Consider the following 18,317-nt stretch of genomic DNA (forward strand, 5'->3'; position numbering starts at 1 on the left):
GATGAGAGCTGAGGGCCTCTTGGGTTGGACATATTTTACTTTAACAAGAGGGGTTATTAATCTTCAGACAAACCAAAGGTATGTCTGAATAAACCCCTTTTGTAATTGAGGCCAAACTTTATTAATTTCAAACATGTCTGAAAATCTTTGGTGTTGGACCGGACGGAAAAAGAAAGAGGGGAAGAAGAGAGAGGGACGTTAGAGAGAGGGGGGGTAGGGGGTGATAATAGGAGGGGAAGGGGGATAAGACCATGAAGCAGCATAAAGCAGCAAGTTTACTGGTTGTTAATCATTATGGTAAGGTTCAAATGAAAAAAAAACAAAAAAAAAGGGCGGAGCCTGTCCACACACACACTCAAATGTTATAAACACACCTGTTAGTTGCAAAAATGTCCACCTGTCGACATGTACACAAAACAGATAGTGTTCACACGCATACTTATGCCTTAAAACCAACTAGTGTGAAATATTTCAGTCATTCAGTCTGTTGAGCTAACACCTGTGCTCAGGTAAGTGTTTATGTTCTTCTAAAATGGATGGTGGAACGTGAAAAGAAGGAGGGAGAGTGCCCAGCCATCCCCACCCCAAGACCCCCACCGCACCAGCAGCGGCAGCCGGAATCCCCCCAACCCCACACGGGAACCGGCAGGGAACAACCGCCGCCCGGGCGACCAAGCCCGCCACCCAGGCCAGGGCCAGCAGGGCCGCCGCAAGGCCCCCAGAGCCAGAGAGCAGGGAGGCACGGAGGGAAAGAGGGCGCCGCCCCAGCCCAACCAGGAGAGCAGCCCCCCCGCCGCGCCGGGATAACCCAACGCAGGGCCCCACCGGAGAAGGACGCCCACAGCCCCAGACGAGCACCCCACCACCACCCAGGAGTTCCGGGCATCCCCCCGCCCCAACCCCAGGTACGAGCCAGGACCCCCCAAGGGAGACCCACTCCGCACTCCAGGCAGCCATCCGCCCGGCCCACGGTTGGTCCAGGGAGGAGCGAGGCAGGGGCCCGCCGCCCCCGCCCAGAAGGGGGGAACCCCGGGGAAAAAAGAGGGCCCACAAGGGGTGTTGTAAATATGGCCCGACCAGGCTCGGCCACAGTTGGAAATTTGGCGGGGCCCAGCACTCAGGAGCAAGGACCAGAACCCACCCCCCAGGGACACGAACACCCCCGGCTCAGATGTAATGTGAACCCCCCCACCGCGCGGAGAGAGCACCGCCGGGCCCAGGAAGCCGGCACCCCGGGGACACAGCCGCCGTTGCAAAGGGGCCCGTACCCCCCACCAGGGAAGAGGCAGGGGACAGATGGTCCTAGGTCCCACCTTCCTTGCAAAATGTGTGTGCGTGTATGTGTGTTTGAGAGAGTGTGTGTGTGCATGTGTGTGTGTTTATGTTGGGATGTATATATTGAGGGGGGAGGGGTGTGTGTACTAAGGGGGGTGCGGTTAAAATTGGCGGGTAGGGCACTAAGGGGACGTCTCCTGATTACTCACAGTGACGTCCCCTCACCCTCCCCACCAAGGGGCCCTAAATGTCTAAGGTGCGGTTAAAATTGGCGGGTAGGGTGCTAGGAGGACATCCGCTGCTTGCTGGCAGTGATGTCCAAGCACCCCCCCTACCAAGGGCCCTACATGTCTAAGGTGCAAATAAAACCGAAAGAGGTGGGGCCCACTCCATACGGCAACCACAGGAGGCCATTCTTCTTTTTCATATAATGAAGTGATTGAAAGTAAAAACAGAGCTCTTTATTAAATGTTATAAAAAGTGGTTTGATCTTCAAAATTTCACCTCACCAAGATGGCGGTGCTGTCCTCCCATGGGGAACCACGAGGTGTCTCCTCTAGTGATATAACTCATTGAAAGGACCCCGAAGGACCCCGAGAACATCCGGCAACCAGAGAACATCCGGTACCCACACCGGGGCAGAGTATTCCGAACGTCGCGTTTACATGACGCATTTTCTTTCCGATCAGGCGTTCATTACGATTACTTTTGCCCATGTAAACGCGGATATCGACAGCCATGAAATGCAGTGGATAGTTCTTTTGGGATTAAGTTCATTTTCATGGCAAAGCAGGACTATGCAATTCATCTGATCACTCTTCATAACATTCTGGAGTGAATGCAAATTTCTATTATTAAAACTTAAGCAGCAACTTTTCCAATTACCAATATTTATGTCATTCTCCAAACTTTTGGCCACGACTGTAGAGCTGAAGCGCCGTCAAGCAAAAAAACTATCAAATATGACCAAAAGGTTTTGAGCAGATGAAAACCTCTAGGAGGGACGAATATAACCATCTATTTCAAATGTTTCAAAAGGAGACGCTGCTCCACTGATGATCCAACCGATGACTTCTGTAGCAGAAACAAGATTTAAAATAAGTTTTAAAACAACTTAAGTTTAAACGAGTTACATTTATTTTATACGTGTGAAGAAAATATTGACCTATTTGATTTAAATCTAGTTTCATTTCATTTTATTAAAATATGTTCCAACTATTCCAGGCTTGACAGTGTAAAAGTGCTTTTTAAATGAGAAATATCATTCCTGAGAGTCAAAAAAATAAATGAAAGACAAGAGAAGCAGATTTAACTATAAATTTATTCCATAAAACATGCTGCACACGTATAACTCTGATTATCAAAGCATGCATCTGAGAGGGAGCAGTCCTGACTCATCTGCATGTTTATTCTTTTTCTGTACAATAGAAGCTGTGAAAAGCAGCTAAAACCAGAACCAGATCTTCAACCTCACAGACCAAAGGCCCTCTCTGTCGCCTCCTGGAGGCCGGAAGAAGCAAAGCAGCCTTCCGTCCGTTCCTCCTGAAGCTGGTTTGAACTTGTCACCAAGAAGGCTCGGTCGTGATACGACCCCAAAAATCGAGCGTGAGAACTCATGAGCAGGAGGGGGTGCAGGCAAAGAAGGTGGAGCTAAAACTTCCACTTCCCTTTAGGGTTTCAACATTTCAAACACATTTTAAGCTGTCATCTTAATGCTGTTGCTCCTGATTATTGAGAAATGTTGGCTTTGAAATAAACATCCAACTGCATCCCACTAGAGGAAGAGCTTCTCTTAAAAAAATATCCCAGCAATCAGACATTTCTATTGATAACAAAAACAATGTAATACCTGCAGAATCGTAGCAGTGGAAGTTCCCTTTTGTGGTTTTAGGATTAACATGAAAGAAATGCTGAAAATTAAATGAGACAAAAGCTCATTTTGAGCATAAAGTCTTCAACTTTTTCCCTTAACACATTCGTAATGTTTTCTATACTCTGTTTTAGTAAAATACTGGCTCGTATGATTAAGAAATGTACTGGTTTTCATTTTATTCAAGTAAAATAAATTCTTAATTTTTCAGAATTCATCATGTAAAACTGCACAGTGGGGAGAAAATGTCATTAAAGGTGGTCTGACTTTGTTAAATGCCATTGTGAGCAGTTTTCCCATCATGCTTTGAGGTATGGAGTTGCATGACAACAGTTTGTCATCCACCATAAAGAAGGTAACTATAAATGATTACGGTACTGCTGTGAGCAATAAAGTGCTTCATGCAAAGACAAGATTTCAGGAAAAAGTCAAAACGTCTACAACTGCATATAAAAGGCCTGAGGAGATGATGAAAAGTGACTTGTGTAAGGTGTAGTCCTTGTATAATTGAACGTGCATCATTAGTAACGGTGAACTCTTCTGTTAGTGACTGCATTTCCCATCAGGGACGGTTCACTTCCCTCTGTAATCTGCTCCTTTCTCCGCTCTGCTTCCAACCCATGAAACTCTGCAGCAATTACAGCTCATTTCTATTTCCGTCTGAAATCTAGTCATCAGTCCAGGTCATCGTTGAAACCACGTCTCCATAGTAACCACATCCTCACTGAGCCGGGATTACCTTGGCGACGGTGAGAGTGAATGCCACGTCGGACTGTGTAGGTGGAGAGTGTGGTGTGGCCACGGTCCATGCAGATGGGTGGAGGTCTGCCAGAGGAGCGCCACAGCAGACGCTCAAACTGACTCCAAGAGCTCTTAGACACAGAAGAGCTCTCATTTTAGACTCCGGCTGAGAACACCTGCTCAACAGTGCAGTTCGGAGGAGGATCACGGTCGTAACCTCTGACACAACCCCCCCCTCCAGCAAAGACAGCTAAGCATCTCCTGTGATCCTCTCATCTGCCTCTGCTTCCGTTGGTTTGCACGCCTTCATTTCAGCACCAACAGTCTCATTTCCCCAGGAAACACCACGATGGGAATATTAAAAGCGAACCACATCCTCACTTTGAGTTTCAGCAAATGCTCTGCTTCCTGTTTTCTTTTTGAAGCAGGAGTCACCTGCTCCAATTCCGCCAGTCCAACCACATGCTTTCCAAACACGCCTACAATGCCATCAACGTCAACAGTATATGAAGTCATCTGGAATATTACAAGGTTCAGATGATTTTCATTCTTCGTTTCTATATTCGTTCCTACTTTTCCCTTAGAACATCAGGTTTTATTGAGTGTTTAATTCCTTTTGTCCCTTTTTGCGATGTTTCTTTCCTTTTCGGTTCAAAAGCAGAACAAGGTTCCGGTCCACCTGCCAGGTCTCAGCCACAAGTTCTGGATTGTGATACCACCGTCAACTCAATTCTTCTCTGGACTGATAGATGTAGAATGAATGGAGTAGCTTTTGCTTACAAAACAAAGGGATAGAGTTCAAGTGCCACTGAAATGTGAGTTCATTAGTTAGATGTTTTCAGGGACCTGCAGAAACTGTCTCTTCCAACACACAACTTTTGCAGAACTCCACAAAAAAAACTGAAAACCTTTCGGCAGGACAAACGCTGAAGGTCTGATGGATCAACAACAACCGACTGACTTCCCTCCCTTCTTCAACAATCTCCTGAAAACCCACTGCATTATGGGAAGTGTTGGCTGTTCTGCACGACTCCAATCTGCTGACTGCTGAACGTGCACAGCCCTGGAGTCTGTGCACGTTCCTTCAGGACAAGAGGAAAACTGGAACGCTGCCACAGGTGAAACAGGGTATGAAAGCCTGAGGGTTGATGTCTAATGTAGTTGTTTTGGTCAAGGATTCAGGAGGTCTGAAACGATCAGATGTGTCACATCCTTCACCTGAGAACAAACCAATAATGTCACGTTTTGCACCAATCTTATCCCTAAAAACATTTGACCTTTACTCTGAAAATCTCGGCTCACACCCCAGCGTGGCTTTAGCCGTCCCCTTCGCTCTCCTGCAGGTTGTGTTGGATCAAAAACTCTTGAATGGTGGGATGATTGTCCAGTCCCGCCTGCTGCTCTTCCAGGTGCTGCAGAAGCTCCTCCCACTGCCGCTTATCCTTTCCTGTCTGCCATGACAGTCGGACCACCACCCGCAACAGTGGAAGCAGCAGGGGGAGGAGGCTGTTGCAAGCTTGGTGCGGTGGGAGGGGCTTGTCTTCTGCGTTGGAGCTGGTGGGGGTCAGAACCCGCAGGGCGTGGTCACAGTGGTCCCGAGCCTCCTCCAACTGGCCCACCTCTTGGAAGCAGCACAAAAGCCCCACTAAGGTGAAGAACCAGTGGGAAGAGGAGGAGGAGGAGGAGGAGGAGGAGGAGGAGGAGGGGAGAGGAGCCTGGGCCTGGTTGTCATGGTAACTCGTCCAGCCCAGTTTGTGTTGCAGTCTTTTGGCGTTGAGGAGTGGACCTAAGGCCTCCTGGAAACATGCCGACCTGAGTTAGAGAGGAGAGAAACTCAACTGAAACAAAAGATCCATTCTGACAGAAAGAAGAAGAAAAACACAAAGAAGGGATTCTGTGTTTGGACCTGAGCTTTGTGGAGAAAGACTGGTCAAAGGCCTTGCTCAAGGGCAGCCAGGTTCTAAGTAAAATGGGTGGAGCCAAAAACTGCCCCAACTCCTGTACCACCCAGGTTCAGTTATGGTTCTCCTCCACCCACCTCACTAACCGCCACGCCTCCCACTGTCCAGACATCAGAGGACACGCCTCTGACTGGACGGTAAAAACATTAGAGGTGGATAAAGAGCGAAGAGTTCCAACAGCAAAATCCCCCCAAACCTGCAGGAAGCCGACTGCACGTCATTGCTGTCGGTGGTAATCATGGTTTGGGGATCCACGCTGTACAGCGTTCCCTCAGGGGGTTACGTTCATCAATAACCCGCAATCATCTGCAAAGTAGTCACCTTCATTTTACATAGTAATAATTCTAGATGTTTTGTGCTGTAAAACCTCTCGCTACACACTTTATGCAGTTTTCTCTGACAGACATGAACATTTTTACACACTTGTCTGTCCTGTTTAAACTCTCAGTGCTCATAAAAAAGTAATCCAGTATTGCAGAATGTAAAGAAATATCTGATCGTGATCAGACATGTATGTAGATTTGTCAAACTGAACGCAGTCTGTACAAGAGACACAGCTCAGTGGAAAGTGATTGACAAGATCAACAGCCAATCAGGAAGCAGAACACAGCATGTTGTTTGGAGAAGCCAAAAGCATCCAAAGTTGCACTGAAAAAAGTGAGGGAGCACCGTCATACAGTTCAGAAACAAAAACGTGTTCAAACGTTAAAATAAAGAACATTTGAATGCATTAACATGACTGACAAACATTTCATACCGGAGATTTTTCAAAACAACAGCAACATACTCGTGAACATTAGTGGAATATTTAAGTTTGACTGAATTGAATCTTAAACTGACCAAAATGTCTTTCTTCTTATTTTTTTCCAAACAAAATGAGTCACTTAAAAAATAGTTACAAGTATGTCTAATAAGCTTTTCTTTGAAAGCGCTCTTGGCTTTCAGTCCAGCAGAAAAACTGCTCCACAGAGCAAAGCAGTGATGAAGATGAACAGTTTTGCCTCCAGTAAATAATAAACATTCATGGCAGACTAATGCAGCTAACAGTTGGTGATGCACTTGATGATTCCCATCAGAAATGTTAGCTTACAGCGCCTTTTGCAGGCTGTGAGATGCATTACATTTCTGATGTGGAAAAAAAACTTGAGCTGATTTAATCTCCTCCTCCTTTTTCATTCTTTGTAACTTTTGTTTACCAAATGAGAAACAAACTAATTTTAAGCTGCAACTGCAGGACGGTTTGGACGATCACACTGAGAAAGCTTATAATGGTATCTTATGTGTCTGATGGCTCTTTGAATAATAAAAGAGTGCGATAGCACAAAGATGGAGCAGGAGGGAGACTTTCACTGCAGACGTGCAGGGGGAAAATGACCCAGTGTGTTCAAACGGTGATTGGGCAAGAAAGCAGAACCCCAAATTCTGCTCTGCTCAAAGAACATTTCTAGACTCTGACGTTTGCAGGAGCTGCATCAGAGATGAAGAAGAACTGCAGCAGATGGTCTCAGGCCAGACTGTAGGCAGGCGGAGGCCAAGAAAACTTTAGAGAGAGGGAGCACATTGATGTGGCTAGTATGAGTCTTCTTCTTTCTCTTTCGGCTTTTCCCATCAGGGGTCGCCACAGCGAATCATCGTTTTCCACCTCACTCTATCATGGACATCTTCTACCCTAACATTAGCCAACTTCATGTCCTCTGTTAAGACATCCATATATCTCCTCTTTGGCCGTCCTCTTGTCCTCCTGCCAGGCAGTTCCATCTCCAACATCCTTCTACCAATATATCCACTATCCTTCCTCTGAACATGTCCAAACCATCTCAGTCTGGCTTCTCTGACTTTGTCGCTAACACAGGCAACATGAGCCGTCCCTCTGATGTACTCGTTCCTTATCCTGTCTAACCTGGTCACTCCTAAGGAGAACCTCAACATCTTCATCTTCGCTACCTCCATATCAGCCTCTTGTCTCTGTCTCACTGTTACCGTCTCTAACCCATAGAGCAGAGCTGGTCTCACCACTGTCTTGTACACCTTTCCTTTGAGTCTTGCTGGCACTCTTCTGTCACACAACACTCCTGACACTTTCCTCCAACCGCTCCAACCTGCCTACACTCGCCTCTTCACCTCTTTTCCGCACTCCCCATCATACTGAACTGTTGACCCTAAGTACTTAACCTCCTGGACCTTCTTCACCTCAGCCCCCTGTAACCTTGTAATGGTTACCACCTAAATACTAAAAACTGTTTCTATCCATGACAGCAAGCTTGAAAAACATGTGAATTTATTTAACAGGTTGTGATTCAAGTGGACATTTGTGGTCATGTTTTGTCTGTCGTCGTCCCATTGGATGAATGGGACCAGCTGACAAATGACAGCCAGGTGACAGGGTGACACACCTATTTTTTTTAAATGACGCGGGTGCGTGAAAGGTAGAGGGCTGACGGCAGACCAGGAGGCGGAGGAGCAAGAGAGGCTCGCACTGTGGAATACTTTCTGGCTACGTTTTGGATTACCCCAGACATTTCAATTCCTGGCGGAGTATTGTTCCCAAGAGGCTCGGATCGTTCCGGTACGAGGATCAGCGGCTGGCTCTTTACAGGTGGAATGCGTCCCGATGAGTGAGGCGGGGCGGCCTCCCACCTAAAGCGTGAGACTGTCGAACATTTTTCTTTTCTTTTCTTATCAGACTGCAGGGTTTCGGGATTACACTTTGGTTTTGTGAATATTATGGACTTTGGGAAATCGGGCGTTTGTACATTGAATGATGAATGTGATAGTTGATTGATAAAAAGTTCATGCACTCGCAGAATACACGACTGCACCAACAAGCGGTTATTTGTGTTTTTTGTTGTTAATATTATTGTGCAGAGATTGACAGGATATTCAATGCCCCTGCCGTAGAACGGCGTTGTGACATTCCCCTCTCAGTGTGGAGGATAGTTTGTTACAACCTAACGCTTCTACCTTGATCCCTCTCGTTCAGACACATGTATTCTGTCTTACTACGACTGACCTTCATGCCTCTTCTTTCCAGAGCAAACCTCCACCTCTCTAGCTGTTCCTCCACCTGCTCTCTACTCTCACTGGAAATTACAATGTCATCCTTAAACATCATTGTCCAGGGAGATTCCTGTCTTACCTCGTCTGTCAGCCTGTCCATCAGCATAGCAAACAAAAAGGGACTCAAAGCTGATCCTTGGTGTAGTCCCACCTCCACCTTGAACTCCTCTGTCTGACCTACAGCACATCTCACCACCGTCATACTTCTCTCATACATGTCTAGTATGGCTAGTATGATTCTAATACTTGGTTTAAAAAAAGCTGATAACAGTCAAGATATAGTGAGGCAAAAAAGTATTTAATAAGATACCAATTGTTCAGGTTCTCCCACTTAAAAAGATGAGAGGCCTGTAATTTTCATCATAGGTAAACCTCAACTATGAGACAAAATGAGAAAAAAATCCAGAAAATCACATTGTCTGATTTTTTAAGAACGTATTTGTAAATTATGGTGGTAAATAATTATTTGGTGACCCACAAACAAGCAAGATTTCTGGCTCTCACAGACCTGTAGCTTCTTCTGAAAGTTGCGTTCACACCAAACGTGGTCGGCGACGCAAGTCAACAGTACAGATGAGGTCCTGCAGTGGGTGCGGCACGAATGTCTGGTAGCAGCGCAATTCTGGCAGCATGGCCAGTGTTCAAATATGTGAATTGTGGCTAGGTCACCACGCCGCATCAACCAATCAGGGCCTCACCTTTGAGTACAGATGTTTTCTGTGAATCGATCAGCGGGTAGAATACACATCCAACACGAGCGTTTTGGTCCTGAACTTCCATCCATTTTCTTAACCCGCGGGGTCCACAGGGTTGCCGGAGCCTGTTCCGGCTACCGTTGGCTGAAAGCAGGAAACATCTTGACAGGTCGCCAGCCTGTCGCATCTGACGGAGCTTGATCGTTATGCCAGCAGACAGAGAGCTGCTGCGGGATGAGAAGGCGGCCTGCCTGGGCCTCCAGAAGTGTGCGATATTTTTCTTATTTTCATAGAGAAAACAATAAAAGAAAAAGGTCCACTAGTTTTTATTTTTATTTTGCCCTCTCGAGTCTCAGTGAGCCTTCAAACTGGGTCACAGAGACGCATATAAACCCTATCAGATACAAAAAAAAATTGCAAACGATATGGTAATTACAATTTAAAAGGACACCCAATTTTCAGTAAAATAAATTAAATGTGTCAAATTATAGAATGATCTATAACCATAAACCAAAGAGCCTAAATAAATGTATATAAAAAGCATGTTTCAAATATAATATTTAAAGAAATAGGAACAATAAGAAATGGTGATCATTTTGTCCATATTATTATAGTTATATGTATTTAAATTAAGGTATCCGCATTATGTTAGTGTTTGTTTTTAAGTATGGCAGAGATGATCATTTTTCTTTTTTTTGTTTCCTCTTTCATTGTCACATAAAATATGATTGCATGTTGTATTATTTTGTTTTTTGTGAAAATGAAATAAAAGACCATAAAAACAACCATAAAATATATTTGTGGCAGAGTTTGATGTGTAGGCATGTGGGTACGACCCCGGGAGAGTTCGTTTCTCATATGTTACCTGATGAGGAGCTGTCCAGCCTGAAGATCGTTCAGGTAGAAGAACTGCCGCACACACAGCGCCCCTCGCAGGGCAGATATGGAACACAAATGGGACAGGTACTGTTCAAAGGCCCGGCTGCGTACAGCAATGGTCTCTGCTGCAAAGTTTCTCCGCAACTTTTTTCCTGCACAGGAACACAAGTGCTTGTGTTATGGTCCTTCACTTTCCATGCCTCAGAGGCCTTAGATTTTGTCCTGTTCAGGTCTCAAGGACGTCCTGGTCTGTCCTTCACCTGCTCGACACGTTCAACTCTGTCTAGATCCTCTAACCGACATTCCCATGTTTTTGTGTAAGAACAAACAGTCCTCTGTGTAGTCTCTTTGTCACTATTATTGCTAAATTAATTTGCCTCCCTGTTAAACTTCTGGAAAGAGTTCAACAGGAATGAACTGAATCTAAATAATTTTTATTTTGTTTGTGTTTCTGCTGCCTTCTCCATGAAACGTCTTTAAAACAAGTCATGATTTGGCCCTCTGTAAGTACACGGAGATAAACTGGAATGGTGTTTGCTAAAACGGACACAGCAGAGGCAAAAAAAAAGAGCCAAAAGCTGCAGAAGTGAGTCCCTCAGTGACAGGATTCCATGATGTGTACTTACGGGGAAAACAGACGCGCTCCATCTGGTCTCCATAGTTACGCCGCAGAGTGGCATGCAGGCGCTGGAAGTCAGAGTAGCGTCGGGTGATGACGGCTGGAGTCTTATCGCTGCCACCAGACTGGATCACATGGATAGTGTACAGCTGGACATAAATGGGGACCTAAGGTAAGATTTTTTGTAAAGCACAACTCCTACTAACGCTAACTCAGAGAGTTTTACATAAAAAAGCCAAACTAAAAACAAAGAGGCAAAGATTAAAATAGCAAAGCATACATTATAATTGAAATATCCTGAAATTAAAATTAAATTAAGACAAGTGCAGATAAAAGCTTTTTAGTTGTCATGAAAAGATGAAAAAGTATTTCTTTTAGACTTAAATATGGTCAATAAGGACTTTTTTTAACATAGAAAGAATGTTCCAGATTGTATCTGCATGAAACGTAAACTCCACAATGTTTAGTCCTGACTTTGATCTATACGGACATGACAGCATCACACAGTTGCTGCAGATTTGTCGGCTGTACATCCATGATGCTGATCTCCTGTTCCACCACATCCCAAAGGTTCTCTGTTGGGTTGAGATCTGGTGACTGTGGAGACCATTTGAGTCCAGTGAACTCATCGTCATGTTCAAGAAACCAGTCTGAGATGATTCCAGCTTTATGACATGGCGCCTTATCCTGCTGGAAGTAGCCATCAGAAGATGGTTCACTGTGGTCATTATGGGATGGACGTGGTCAGAAACAATACTCTGTGGCGTTGGAACCTTGCTCAGTTGGTACTAAAGGAGGCTTAAAGTGTGCCAAGAAAATGTCCCCCACACCATGACACCACCACCAGTCTGAACCATTGGAACAAACCAGGATGGATCCATGCTTTCATGTTGTTGATACAAAGTTCTGACCCTACCATCTGAAGGTAGCAGCAGAAATGGAGACTCAGACCAGACAATGTTTTTCCATCTTCTTTTGTCCAGTTTTGGTGAGTCTGTGTGAATTGTATCCTCTGTTTCCTATTCTTAGCTGAAAGGAGTGTGGTTTCCTGCTGCTGTACACCATCTGCCTCCAGGTTGGATGTGTTGTGTGTTCAGAGATGCTCTTCCGCAGACCTCGGTTGGAACCAGTGGTTCCTTGAGTTACTGTTGTCTTTCTATCAAATAGAACCAGTCTGACCATTCTCCTCTGATCCTCAGACCAGCCCGTCTGGCACCAACAACCATGCCAAGTTCAAAGTCACTTCAATCACCTTTCTTCTCCGTTCTGATGCTCAGTTTGAACTGTAGCAGATCGTCTTGACCATGTCTACATGCCTAAATGCATTGAGTTCGATTCATATAATTTGTGGTTGACAAAACGATTCATAGTAAATGTTGGCTCATTTAGAATGATCAGATTGGATCTGATTCTCTGACCTAAAATGGATCCAGAACATCTTCAACCAAACCTTCCACCAGTCTCACTCAAAGAGAAATACCTGGTATTGAACAGAGCAGGTGAACTTTTTATCTGAACTGATGCTTTATTTAACCATCGTGACCATCAGCATTTTTAAATCGCTTTATATTGCAGAATCTTGACTGCGGTGCATTGTCACGGTAAGTGCTGCACGACATAATAGCAGTTTCTGAAATCCTCAGACCCCCCCGTCTGGCAGGCCTGATGATTTCTGCTTCACGTCGGACGGTTAAGGCTTCCACGTTGTGCGTTAGTTTCTGATAATGCATACTTCGTCGGCCATTAACCCTTACTTAGTACAATATAAAATTGACTAAGAGCATCACAGCGGACAACACGTGATGTGTGGACACACAAGTCATGTGACCATACAGTGTGCCAGAATGCTCTAATAATGTTCCCTTTGGATTCTTTGGATGTGGAGCATAGGGGTGTGTGTGTTCAAATGAGAATGAGGTGCTTCGGTGCTGAGTTAAATCTCCGTTCCCGGACACTACCCCCCACCCGCCACCCCACCCCCTTCTCTTTCTCTCTCTCCCTCCATGCCCCTGTCTCAGTGCTTCTCAAATAGTGGGGCGCGCCTGATGTGATGCCAGGGGGGGCGCGCAGTAGTGGCGGTTTTAGGCACAGGTAATACGGGCAGTTGTCCGGGGCGCAAATTTAACGGGGGGTTGTGGTGACAGCGGCTCAGTGCTTGGAAAAAAAATCTGTGCCACTCGTGGTTTCCTAATGTCTGTTATATGACAGAGTTTGTAACAGCCTGAAACTGTGAACTGCCGTCCCTGCAGCTGCTCCTGACTCCCGTCACACAGAAGGAAAGGGGAACGGGGTAGTGGGCTCAGGCTGCCAGGTGGAACGGGGCAAGCGGAGCGCTGCTTGTTGCACAACACCTGGATCATGCGCCTTTAATTACTCAGCTCATGTTAATGTCATTGTTTATGAACTATTATAGACATTTTGATAACGTGTCTTTACTTTCCGTAAATGTATTCTTTGTCTGCCTGTGGTTTAGTTGGTGTCAGTGTTTGACAGAAAGACAGCAGGTAATGCAGGAAAACAGCTGCACTTTATGAGATCATAAATAAACAATCCATCATTTAGAAAAAAAAAAATCAGCGCAATATTTTTTTACCTATTTCTTCAGACTAAAAAGGTTAAATATATTGGTGGGGCTGCGATACATTTTCTTTTTCTTTTTTTTTTTTCAAAAAATAATTGTGCAGGACTGCCCTGCATGGAGAAATGCCATCAGCTGACTTAGAAGTGGCTGAAAAAACTCCTGATGTGCTGAAGAAGATAATCGCAAAGGATAATTATCATCTGGATGAATGAATGATGGATGAAACTGGCCTCTTCTGAAACAAGATGACCTTGTTAAGGGGGGGAGACAGTACCTCAACTATTAGAAACTAAATGAGAAAAAATAAATCCAGAAATTGAGTCCCTGGTGGTGTAGTGTGTTACTGATGGCAGCCTTTGTTACTTTGGTCCCAGCTCTCTGCAGGTCATTCACTAGGTCCCCCGTGTGGTTCTGGGATTTTATCTCACCGTTCTCGTGATCATTTTGACCCCACGGGGTGAGATCTTGCAGGAAGCCCCAGATGGAGGGAGTTATCAGTGGTCTTGTATGTCTTCCATTTCCTAATAATTGCTCCAATGCTTGATTTCTTCACACCAAGCTGCTTACCTATTGCAGATTCAGTCTTCCCAGCCTGGTGCAGGTCAACAATTTGGTTTCTGGTGTCATTAGACGGCTCTTTGAATTTGGCCATACAGAAAAATTTAATCTCATTCCCTCACTCATAATATACATATATTTTTCCCTTTTACTTGTTTGAGAATTGAGCCAAACCGTGCCTCCAAAACCATGACATGATCTGAACCGTGAGTTTCGCAATCCCTTGCACCATCCATCAAATTGGACTAAGATGCCAGAGATGTACTTTGAATCATGAAGACTACCGAACAAAAGCCGAACCATTTTAATGACTCCAAGCACAGAAACTCTAAATCTTTATAGTATTTTATGACGTGGATCTATAAGATCTCAAGACTTAAGGGCGAGGCTTGAAGAAAAGTGGGACTCCACATTTGTACAGATGAGATCCTGAACAAGTTAAAAATGTAAGAATCCCAAAGTGCATGATGGACAGAGACAGAAGTATTCTGTAACATGTAACACACATCCACAGGAAACGAACTGACCACATATTTGGAGGTTCCATCGTGTATCACACTGGCATCCGTCACCTCGAACAACACAGTGTCAGTCTGTCGTGTCACAGACGAAATAGCACTTCTTGAACCAAGTCCACGCAAGCTCCTCCAGCTCCAGCCCTCCTGGAGGTGCGCAGCCAGGAAGGAGGGGGGCGAGGGGCCCACTGGGGAGACACCCACGGGACTGGCATCTGGAAAACACAACAGGTCACAAGACCAAGTCAAAAACAGAACCAATGAAACAGGCTGACAGGTACTCGGACGTTACACAAGGAAAATAATTAACTTTATGTTGAAAGAGAAATGATTTATCTGGGAAAAGGTTATGGTCTGTAGGTTTTTTAAAACTCTTTTTTGAAGGATAACCACGTCAGATGTTTTTAGGGGGCTGTTAACATGCAGAGCACACGTCACAGAATACCATTACATGACAACCAAACAAATACAAGGCTTTAGCAGGAACAGACTAGGAAGCTTTACATCCTCCCAGTTCCAGTACCAAACATCTCATCTATCTGACCTTAACAACTACAGAGCTGCTGCTGCTCTAACATCACACAACATATCCATTTTTGACGGTCTGACACTAATTCAATTGATTCAACTGCAGTTCAAGAGCCATCATACACCTGGACATCATCTGGACAAAACAGACACCACTGTGAGAATCATGTTAATATAACCAGCTTATTTAACACAGATCTACATGTTTCCCTTTAAGTAAAATCCACAAGACAAAGAAAAATGCCTCCATAATCTCCTAGATTAAAGATTACCAAACAAAAAAACACCGTTTGTGAAACTCAAGGGTTGGGTGCCTAACCGGGAGATCAGCATTAGTGCATTAAAGTCTTACCTTGAAAGGCAAAACAGGAAATTGCAAACGTTTTGCTAGGTAACAGGGCTTTTGGTGGGTAATGCTCAAAGTAGGTTTAAAGATGACAAAAAGTATGTTGAGTTGCTCTGAAGTGTGTTACTAACTATTACTCCCTAAAAACACAACATTCATCAGCAGAGGCCTCAAAATTAGCTGTTAGCCGCACCCTGTGTGTCTGGAGCAATTAAAACAGGACCAATAGACCACTTTGTGACATCGTGTAGAACAGGGGTCGGGAACCTTTTTGGCCAAGAGAGCCATAAACGCCACATATTCTGAAATGTAATTTCGAAAGAGCCATACAATAATGTAGTGTCCTTTTCCCACACTGAGGCACGGAGACTTAACCTCTTTTAAAGTTCTTTATTCTGATTACTGCAGACCGCACCAAACGCCGTTCAATTCATTCAGCAACTCCTGAATCTCTCCCGCCGAGACGAGAGCGCTTCTCCCAACTTTATATTCCCCTGCTCCCGCTCCAGCCCCTCCCATTTTCCTTATTCGGCCCACAGCTGAACCCCATTGGTCCAAACTACCTAACAACAGGCTGAGCGACAGAACTGAGGGCCAATCAGATCTCTGCTTGATCGATGCGTTCCATGAACTCCAGAACTTTTAACGCGGCCCAACAGCCATCCAACTCAGTCCGCGACAATTTGTTTAAAACTAAATATACAAGTGAATGTGTGCATTTGATTTAATTTCAACATTTTTAAAGTACAATAAGTCTGTGGATCCTTTTTAATAACATTGTTATGCTGTTGCTAATTAATGATGAGTATTTCTCGTGGTAGTTTTGCTGATGGTCTAGTCTGGTTTATACGTAGTGAGTTTCTTTCCGCTACTACTGCGCGCCTCTGGCATCGCATCGCGCCCGACAAGGACTGGTCTAATGAAAGAAAAAAAAAAAAAGTATAATTAAAGATTTGTCTGCGAGCCACATGTGACCATCAAAAGAGCCGTATATGGCTCGCAAGCCATAGGTTCCCGACCCCTGGTGTAGAAGCAATAATATAATTTTGAATGAATGGGATTTCAGGATGTTATGGATCAAACCCAACAGCAGGACACAGGAATGATGCACATTATTGGGTTAACTTTACACTGAAAAATGCAACCAAACTTAATAGACCTGTGACTAGTCAGCATGACATAAATATATTCATATACGGTAACCTAAACTAGTACCAAAAATCCACTGATTTTACACACAAAGGCACAACAGGGCTTATATGATTTGATTAAGCCAACCCCCACGACACTCATCAGTGAACAAGGCTGTTTGAAAATGAGTCTCCAAGTCTGTCTGGCCCACTGCAGCTGTTCCTGCATGTGAGTGTTGTTTAGGGGGCCTGAATAGAAGGTTTACATAGAACAGCAAGCCTCTGGAGGATCCTACACCTTGATGTTGGTGGGACTCCAGAGACACCAGCAGCTTCAAATGTGTGCTTGCTGCTTTGTAATGGTATTTTAGCAGCTTCTCCTGGCAGAAAACCTTTGTCATTCTGCTTTTATCTGCAGCTACCCGTGTGTGCTCTGAATCAGCCACAAATACCGTATCTCACGACTAGAAGGCACACTTAAAAGTCATACATTTTCTTCAGCCAGCAGGGGCACCCTTTGAGCCGGTGCACCTTCTGTGTAGTTGTGGGTCATAGAAGAAGATGGAGTGAGGAAGGGAGAGAGACGTCCAGGCCAAGTGGAACCTAACTGCGTTGCAACTATCTGCAATTTAAAACTGTCTATGGTTCGTCTTTCTCATAATTCACATCCAAAGGCTCCGCCTTTATTTATACAGACACGTAACTTTGCGCTGCAGAAAATAGTTCCCAAACAAAACATGTGGTGATATTCATCAAAATCTAACAGTGCGCCCTCATGTTTGGTGTTACGAAGTGAAGGAGAACAGTAATAAACCCCTCCAAAACAAAATCCTCCGGCGGGCGGCTGTGTCGCGCACTTAAGAACGCACGCAGCTTGAAATGGAAATTAATAATTAGAACGCAGTAAATTTGTCGTATTTTTTCGCGAGACGGAAACTTCTGTTGTAGAATGAGGATGTGTATGTGCTTCTGAAACTGCGTGCGTGTGTGAGTGGAGGGAGCGTGCCGCCTGCAGCGTAGAGGGAGTGACAACCGAGCGCCGGCAAGAGGGAGTGAGAGGCGCGGCACAGGGAGTGAAGGAGAACAGTAATAAAAGGTTTCCCCCAGAAACCCTTGAAGTCTGAACACAGAACTAGCAGAAAAAGTAAGTTATCAGCAAAGATGAATGCGTTTAATGTGTTTATTATAGTTCCAATCACGCACCATATGCTGAACTTAAAAATTAAATAAAAACTTCCCTGGCTCTGGGGCGGGACGGGACAACCCTCTTGGGGCCCCCGGTCGCTCTGGGTGTCATCCGCTTCGGCTGCGGGGTCTGGGGGTGGGGTGGGGTGGGGGTCTTGTCGGCCCTGTCCTGTGGGGGGGCATTCTGGGGGAGGGGGGGGGCCACTATTGGTACGGGGCAGGGGGGGTTGACGGGTCGGGGTCTCCGCTGAGGCCATCGGCGGTTTCCCCGGCCGGTTGGCTGCCTCGGTCCCGTCGAGGCCTGACCAGAGCTCTTCTAGGGCCGGCGTTTGGGGGTGGGGGCCTGGGCTTGCTCCGGGGGGGGCCGGCGCTTTCTG

At 45.2% G+C, this 18,317-nt stretch overlaps 1 protein-coding gene across 2 annotated transcripts in view; it reads right to left on the bottom strand.

Annotated features, from left to right (window-relative positions):
- Positions 1-2,578: 2,578 nt before the first annotated feature.
- Positions 2,579-18,317, bottom strand: part of snx21 (sorting nexin family member 21) — a 32,697-nt gene continuing 16,958 nt past the window's right edge. For both annotated transcript variants that reach the window (XM_023957000.1, XM_023957001.1), the window contains 4 exons: positions 14,764-14,966; positions 11,105-11,246; positions 10,465-10,630; positions 2,579-5,698 (listed from right to left, as the gene is read on the bottom strand). In XM_023957000.1, the coding sequence (XP_023812768.1) occupies positions 5,203-5,698; positions 10,465-10,630; positions 11,105-11,246; positions 14,764-14,966 (1,007 nt within the window). In that variant the 3' untranslated portion in view covers positions 2,579-5,202. The remainder of the gene's footprint in view (positions 5,699-10,464; positions 10,631-11,104; positions 11,247-14,763; positions 14,967-18,317) is intronic.

This window comes from Oryzias latipes, chromosome 7 (genome assembly GCF_002234675.1).
Source record: "Oryzias latipes chromosome 7, ASM223467v1".
Lineage (NCBI taxonomy): Eukaryota > Metazoa > Chordata > Actinopteri > Beloniformes > Adrianichthyidae > Oryzias > Oryzias latipes.